The 6,998-nt window shown below is 69.6% G+C and overlaps 1 protein-coding gene across 1 annotated transcript in view; it reads right to left on the reverse strand.

The window, feature by feature from the left end:
- AIFM3 (apoptosis inducing factor, mitochondria associated 3) overlaps window positions 1–6,998 on the reverse strand; it is a 16,349-nt gene that overhangs the window by 7,126 nt on the left and 2,225 nt on the right. The window contains exons 3-19 of the mRNA XM_019545344.1: window positions 6,884–6,945; window positions 6,681–6,790; window positions 6,459–6,568; window positions 6,070–6,114; window positions 5,897–5,978; window positions 5,656–5,768; window positions 5,304–5,390; window positions 4,848–4,939; window positions 4,583–4,713; window positions 4,178–4,293; window positions 3,899–3,970; window positions 3,720–3,783; window positions 3,409–3,485; window positions 3,216–3,333; window positions 2,966–3,064; window positions 2,588–2,663; window positions 2,260–2,364 (exon numbers count right to left, since the gene is read on the reverse strand). Coding sequence (XP_019400889.1) covers window positions 2,260–2,364; window positions 2,588–2,663; window positions 2,966–3,064; window positions 3,216–3,333; window positions 3,409–3,485; window positions 3,720–3,783; window positions 3,899–3,970; window positions 4,178–4,293; window positions 4,583–4,713; window positions 4,848–4,939; window positions 5,304–5,390; window positions 5,656–5,768; window positions 5,897–5,978; window positions 6,070–6,114; window positions 6,459–6,568; window positions 6,681–6,790; window positions 6,884–6,945 — 1,559 coding nt within the window. The remainder of the gene's footprint in view (window positions 1–2,259; window positions 2,365–2,587; window positions 2,664–2,965; window positions 3,065–3,215; window positions 3,334–3,408; window positions 3,486–3,719; window positions 3,784–3,898; window positions 3,971–4,177; window positions 4,294–4,582; window positions 4,714–4,847; window positions 4,940–5,303; window positions 5,391–5,655; window positions 5,769–5,896; window positions 5,979–6,069; window positions 6,115–6,458; window positions 6,569–6,680; window positions 6,791–6,883; window positions 6,946–6,998) is intronic.

Below are 6,998 nucleotides of genomic sequence, written 5' to 3' on the forward strand. Positions count from 1 at the left end.
GGGCCGAAGTTCCTGCTGACTCACGCTGGAGCCGCGCGGGGCGGGCGGGGGTGGGGCTCGGCTCGGCTCCGGCGCTGGAACAAAGTTGCGGCGGGGCCCGGGGCCGGGGCCGCAGACGCCGGAATGCGGAGCAGCTGGGCCCGGCACGCGGGGAATGCTCGGCATCCGCCCGCCTGGACCCGCGCCCGCGCTCCTCCGCCGGTAAGTGCGGGCCGGGGGGCAGCCGCGCGCGGCCTTGGTGCGGCGGCGGGAATGAGTCGGCGAATCTGCCCGACGCCAAGGCCCCCGGCTCCGCCGCGCTGCCACGTGCCCGGGGCGAGGCGCCGCCGGGCCGGGCGTGCGAGTCGGTGCCCCCAGCCCTGTGCCCGCTCTGATCCTGCTTCCTCTACAGCGCCCGCCCGCCCGTGCCCTGGCCGCCCCGCAGCAGTTCTTCAGTGGCATGCTTTACGTCCTGTGCCAGCTAAAGCTGCCAGTTGAAGAACTGTTGACCGTGGCCACTCTCTGCTCGGCCCCGGGCTGTGGGAGGCAGCCAGACCCAGCGCTGGGAGCGCCAGACGGGTGAGTCTGCTCTTCCCCGCGTCCTCCTGCAGGCCCTGGGGCGGCTCTGCCCAACTTCCGAGGGAAGTGGTGCTGGCTCCTACCCTGGGGGGCTTTGAGAAGAGGCTGGATGCCTACTTGGCTGGACTCATTTGAGTCTAGTCTTTTCTCCCGCCCAGGCGGGGGGCCGGACTTGAAGATCTACAAGGTCCCTTTGACCCAACTTCTATGGTTCTGGGACTCTGTGCCCGTGGGTGCGTGGACCCCCGTGGGGCCACACCGGCCCCAGGGAGCTGGTGCTGCTCTGGCTCCCCGCTGCGCTGTAGCCAGGCGATACTGGGGCGGCTTGCAGGGAAGAAGAGACGGAGGCCAGACTGGCCGCGGGGCAGGGCGAGCTGCCAGCCCCGGAGCTGGGTCTTGAGCGGCGGGAGGGGCGTGGGCTCCGTGTGGGCCCAGCCCTGCTCTGGCGCAGGGTGACTCAGCAGCTCCCTCTGCCGCAGCTGCCTGGGGCCGGCTGCGCTGGAGGCAGCGAGCGGTGCCAGCCCGGCCTGGCCCCTGCCCCGGTCAAGGCTTGGCAGGCGCGGGCGTCCGTGGGCCACGAGTCCCCTTGGCGCTGGCTGCGCGCTGCAGTGTCTCGGGGCTGCTCGGCCCTGGCCCGGTCACGGAGGGGAGGGTGCGTGGGCCTGTGCAGCAGGAGCTGCCGGCATGGGAAGAGCGGCGCAGGCCTGGCCGTGGCCCTGGCAGGGCTCTGCACGCCCAGGCTCTGACCTGGCTTCCAAGGCCAGCGGCCCTCCTGCCTCCCCCCATGGGAGTCAGGCATGGGCTGGGGCTGCCCCGCGGCGGCCTCACGGGTGGGGGCAGCTGGAAGCAAGTGGCGCAGCCCCGGGCTCTGGTGCTGCCTCCTGCTCGGTCAGGCCCAGCGGCCATGCCTGGGGCCGGGTGCCAGGCAGGATGAGCCCGAGGGGCAGGGCTGCACTCCTGCCCCTGTTCAGGCCAGGCACGGGGGAAGCTGGGCTCCATGCCAGGGCTGTCGGGGAGCTCCCTGGCTGCTTGTGCCACCTGCTGCCGGCCAGGCTCCCTCAGTGCTGGGCCAGGTTTCTGGCTGGACGCAAGGGGAGAGCTCAGCCGCAGCACCCCCTACTCCCACGGCTGGGTCTGTGCTGGAGCGGAGGGGAGGAAGGCCCTGACCCAGTGTGGGGGGCTAGGGCACGGGGTATCTGTGGCATTCGGCCCCTGCCTGTCTGTGTTTCTGCTTCCTCTGTGTAGGAGCTGCTGCCACCTTGGGAAGGGCCTGCCTGGCCCTGAGGAGGGAGAGCCCGTGTTGCGCCCCTCACCCTGGCCCAGCCGGTGCTGTGAGCTGTAGCAGCCCTGTCCTGCAGGTGGGCTGTGGGGGCAAGCGCAGGGCCCCTCCTGGGCCTGGGCTGGGCACTGGCTCTTGCCCCCGCACGCAGAGATGGAGGCGGCACCGGTTGCTCAGTTGGTTTTTGGTCTTTATTTGTCCCAGACCCTGCGGCAATGGGGGTGGGAGGGCTGCAGTACAGGACTAGGAGCCTCTCTCGGCCGTGGCGCTCTCGGGCTGGGACCTCTCCAGCCAGGCGGCCCAGGAGCACCTGCAAGAAAGACATGAGGGAGCGCTGGGCCTGGGCTTGGCCCGAGGCCGCAGGACCAGCCCTCGCACCCTGGGCAGGTGCGGGCAGGGGCTGACACAAGTTGGCTACTTACTCGGCCTCCTCCTTAGAGATGATTTTCCCGGCATAGAGGGCCTCTGCCACCATGGCCACCATGGGGTCGCACTTCAGGCTGGCAGCTGCAGTCACGTAGCCATCCCTGAAGGAGGGAGGTGTCAAGGAGGAGGCCCTGTACCACCCCCTTTCCCCCAGGGGTGCGTGCCCACGTGCCGCTGGCCCCAGGGCCTGGGTCTGCCCTGCCCAGGGTGACGGTGGCAGAGAGCCCAAGTGCCCAGGGCCTCGGGGGCAGTGAGGGCACAAGCTCCTGGCTGCTCCCAGCTGGGGCCCCCCGGAGCCAGCCTGTGCCGCTGCCCAGTGCTTACTTGATGTAGAAGATCACAAACTTCTGCTTCTCCAGGCTTCCCTTCACCACCGTCTCCGTGAAGCCTTTCCCAGAGCCTGAGGGCAAGGAGATGGGTGAGGGCAGGGCCTGGCCTGCCTGTGGGTGGCTGCCACCCAGGGTCAGCCACTGAGGATGGGCAGGGAAGGCAGGGCAGGCTGCCGGGTGCCCCCAAGCCCGGAGCTGGGGCCCTGCCAAGCAGCCAGAGTCCTGATGCCAGCTCCCCCGCTGCCAAGGGGCAGGGGGCAGGTCCTCCAGCCCAGCCCAGAGCAGGGCCAGGGCAGGGGGTCTGCACCATGCCCCCAGAACCTGCAAACAGGTGGAGTGAGGGTGTGGGGCTGTGCCCACGTGGCCTCCCCACCTGCGTAGCGGATGCTAGTCCCAAGCAGCACGGTCCAGAAGAAGGGCACGGTGTGCAGGGGTGACTGCTTCTTCAGCATGTTCAGTGCAGCCACGTGACCTGCAACATGCCCCAGCCGGGCAGCCGTTCACTCTTGCCCACGCTGGGCAGGAGGCCTTGGCCTCCAGGCTCCTGGCCCGGTGCGGGCTGCGGCTTGAGCCTAGGCATTGGAGTTTGCCCCACTGCCCTGTCCCGTGCTCTGACCCCTCACCGTGCGCTTGAGCCACCTGCCAGTGGTAGATGCTGGTTCTCTCTCCACCCAGCAGCGCGACCGGGAAGGCGACCACGTCCCCTGCTGCGAAGACGTTCAGGATGTTGGTCTTCATGAGCTGTGAGGGGACAGGAGCAGTCAGGGGGTGCGGGCAGGAACAATCGTGGCACAGCTGCAGCCTCGGCACACGCACCAGGTCCACCAGGACGGCGCCGCGGGCGTCCAGGGCGACTGGGCTGCCCTTCAGGAACTCGGAGGCCGGGGAGACGCCTGGGGCAGATAGAAGAGGGTGAGTGGAGGGAGCCGGTCCCGGTGCCCAGAGCTGAGCGTGGAGCCCGTGCCTCGCTTGGAGCAGCAGGTCCCCTGTGGCCCCTGGGGAGGGGCCTGGGGCAGGACAGTGACGACCGAGCATGCCTGGGGCAGCCTGTGGGCTGGTGTCCAGCCAGCGCTGCCTAGGGGCCAGGCTGCAGCCCTGGGACAAGGGGAATGGGGGGCATCGCTTACCTATTCCTACCACCACCACATCAGCCGGCAGCTTCTTCCCGCTGTCCAGGATGGCCTCTGTGACCTGGGAAGAGGCCGCAGCAAGCTGAGGCCCTGCCCAGCCCCCAGCAATCCCCACCCCAGTGTCACGAGAGCCGTGGTGCCCTTGGAGATGCTGGGCGTGGGTGGCCGGGACTGACCTTCCCGTCCTCTCCGCGCAGCTCCCAGACTTGGCTCTTCATGTAGAACTTCACCCCACGGCCCTGCAGCATCTGCAGGGAGAGCCGTGACCAGGCCGTGCCCCTCCTCCAGGCGCCACACACCGGGGAGCGCTGGCCCAAGGGCTGCCAGCCCGTGTGGCTTGGGACACGGCCCCGGGGAGTGGGTGGGCCAGGGTGTCCCTCGCGTGGGCAGGCTGGCACAGAGCAGCCGTGTGCTTGTGAGGGGTGGGTGCCGCAGCGGAGCGAGGAGACTCTCACCTTCATGGCAACTTGCCCGACCTGGGGTCCCAGTGCCTCCTGGAACGGGACCGCCTCCCTCTCCACCACGGAGATGGTGCTGGCCTTGTCCGAGAGGAAGGAAGCCACCTCCATCCCTGTGAGCGGGGATGCCCCGGGGTGAGGCCCACCCCTGGCCCCGGGGAACCCTCTACCTCCGGGCTCCTCCAGCTGCTTTGGGCCCCCCTCCCTGCCCCCACCAGCCCTGTGCGGGAGTGGGGGGAGGGAAGGAGCTGCTCGTGCTCCCTGGCTGCAGCTGCCATCAGGCCCGCTCGCGGGCAAAGTCACCCCACAGCTGCTGGCAGCACTTGCCAGGGCCCTGGCCCAGCCATGCCACAGCCAGGGCAGGGCTCCACCAACACACCCTCCCCCAGGGCCCGTGCCCACCAATGAACGATGCGCCCACGATCACCAGCCTCTTGCCAGTAGCCAGCTCCAAAATCTGGTTGGCATCTTCTATGGTCTGGAGGAAGCGCACGTTGTGCAGGTCTGCGCCCGGGCACTTGAGCGGCTTGGGGCTGGAAGGAGGGGACAGGGCGGCCTGTTCACACTCCGCCGCGTGCACCGAAGGGCAGGGCCGTGGGCGACCCCCGGTCCTGTGCTCCCAGGTAAGGAGGCCGTGCCCCCCCCCACACGGTGTCTGCCTACTCACCGGCTGCCCGTGGCAATCAGGAGCTGGTCGTACCGCTGGGAGGACCCATCCTTGAACTGGGCCTTCTGCCCCTTTGTGTCAATGGACACTGCCTGTAGGCATGGGCCCTGCTCCCTTAGGGTCTACCACTGGGGCACGGGCCGTACAGGCCTCCCTCCAAGGTGCCCCAGTCCCCTCTCCCTCCGTGCCCCCCACGCAGGGGCCAGGTGCTGTCCAGGCAGCAACCCCAGGGCTGGGAGCAGCTGACGGGCCTGCATGGCCACATGCCCATCTGGGCCCCCGCCCAGGGTCCCCCTGCCTGCCAGCAGCCTGCACCCGGGCACCCCCATGTGCACAGCTGCTCATGCTGTTCGTGTGCATGCCCAGGCAGAGTTGCACATGGCCCCACCGCCCCTGCCCCGGGGGGGATGCTGGCTTCAAGCCAGCTGCTGCTGAGCACCCGTCTCACTCCGTCACCTCCTTCTCCGTCCAGACTTCGATGTCATGCACCGTGAAGAACTCCGGCGCCCGCAGGTAGATTCTCTCAGCCCTGACCCCCATATCCTGGGAGCAGAGCAGAGGCACAGGCAGGAGCGAGGGGTCGTCCCCACGCTCCCGCCATCCTGATAGCAAGGGCTAGATGGGGTCAGCACCCTGGGGCATTTCTTGCATCTGCCTCTCGGGGTGGCAGTTCCCCCCATCTGCAGAAAGCGCCGGGCCCAGCCTGCAGGGCTTGGCTGAGGCTGCGGCACAGGCCTGCGTGCCTGGAGGGCGCAGAGCCAGGCCCTTGGGGCTCTGCCCTGTCCTCACGGCCCCTCCATGCATGCACCTTGCTCAGCCGGGTCCTGTCGTAAGGCACGTGCCTTTCCTTGGTCACCAGGATGATCCTGCCTGTGAAGCCCTCCTGCCGCAGCGTTTCCGCACAGACCAGCGAGGCTGGGCCTGAGGGAGGAAGGGTCTGAGGCCTGCCCTGCTGCCCTGGCCCTGGGCAGGCAGGAGAAGGGTCCAGCGTGGCTGGGGAGTGCCGAGGCCGGGGTCCCAGTGGGGCGCAGTGGCCCTGCCCTGCGCACCTCCGCCCAGCAGCAGTGCCGTGGTCTGGTTGAGCCTGCAGCGCTTGCTCATGTCCTTCAGCCACCGGCTGCTCTCCAGGTCCTGGAAGAAAGGGGGTCAGGGAAGGCGAGCAGTGGCCCTCGCCCCACGCAGGGCTGCGGCTGCAGGAGGTGGGGGGCAGTGAGGCGGGTACCTTTTTCCTGGCTGTAATAAACACCTTCCCATCTTCCACTTTCACCTGCGGGACAGGAGGAGAGCCGGAGGTCAGAGCTGCGCTGGTGTCCGGTGGGCCAAGGCGCTGGGCAGGGGCTGGCCAGGGCAGGCTCTGCAGTGGTACCCTGACGGCCGGCGCTTCCCCTGGGGCCATGGGCTTGTTTTGTGTGGGAAAGGTAGCTTTGTGCATCGTCCCCCTGCGTGGGCTTTGGCATGGACACCTGGGGCCAGGCCAGGGCCAGGCCAGGCCAGGCCCCGCCCGGGGAGCAGAGCAGCCCCACAGCTACAGGATCTAACAGAGAGCCGGGCCAGGCGTCCGGACAGCTGGGGCTGGGACAAGGTGGAGGCCGGGGCAGTGCCCGCAGTCACCTGGAAGGAGGGCAGGCAGTCCAGAGTCGGGTACTCCTCGATGTCCCCGGTCTTGATGTCAAAGCAGGCCCCGTGCCAGGGGCAGCGCAGCCTGTCGCCCTTCAGGACTCCTGCAAGGCGGCCGCCAGGCGGGCGTGAGCCGTGGGAGCCGGCTGGCCCCGCGTCCCTGCCGCGCAGGGCAGGAGCTGCGCTCTGCTGCAGGCGCCGGCCGCCGCTCCTCACCTTGGCACAGGGGCGCTCCGGCGTGCGGGCAGCGGCTGCCCAGGGCCCAGAGCCGCGTCCCGCTCCGCACCAGCAGCGCCGGGAAGCCCGCCACCTCCACCTCCCGCAGCCTGCGGCACAGCAGGGGCGCTGAGCAGGGCCTGGGCGCGGCGGGGAGCCCCCGCCTGGGCCCCGTCCCCGCCCCCGTCCCGGCAGGCACTCACTCGCTGTCGCGCACGTCGCTCTCATGGCACACCTCCTGCGTGACCGTGTCGCCGACACCGGCCTGCGGGCTGAGCGCGGGGCAGGGCGCAGTGAGCGTGGGGCGCGCGCGGCCAG

The sequence above is a fragment of the Crocodylus porosus genome, unplaced genomic scaffold (genome assembly GCF_001723895.1).
Source record: "Crocodylus porosus isolate Cpor-Errol unplaced genomic scaffold, CroPor_comp1, whole genome shotgun sequence".
NCBI classification, from domain to species: Eukaryota; Metazoa; Chordata; order Crocodylia; family Crocodylidae; genus Crocodylus; species Crocodylus porosus.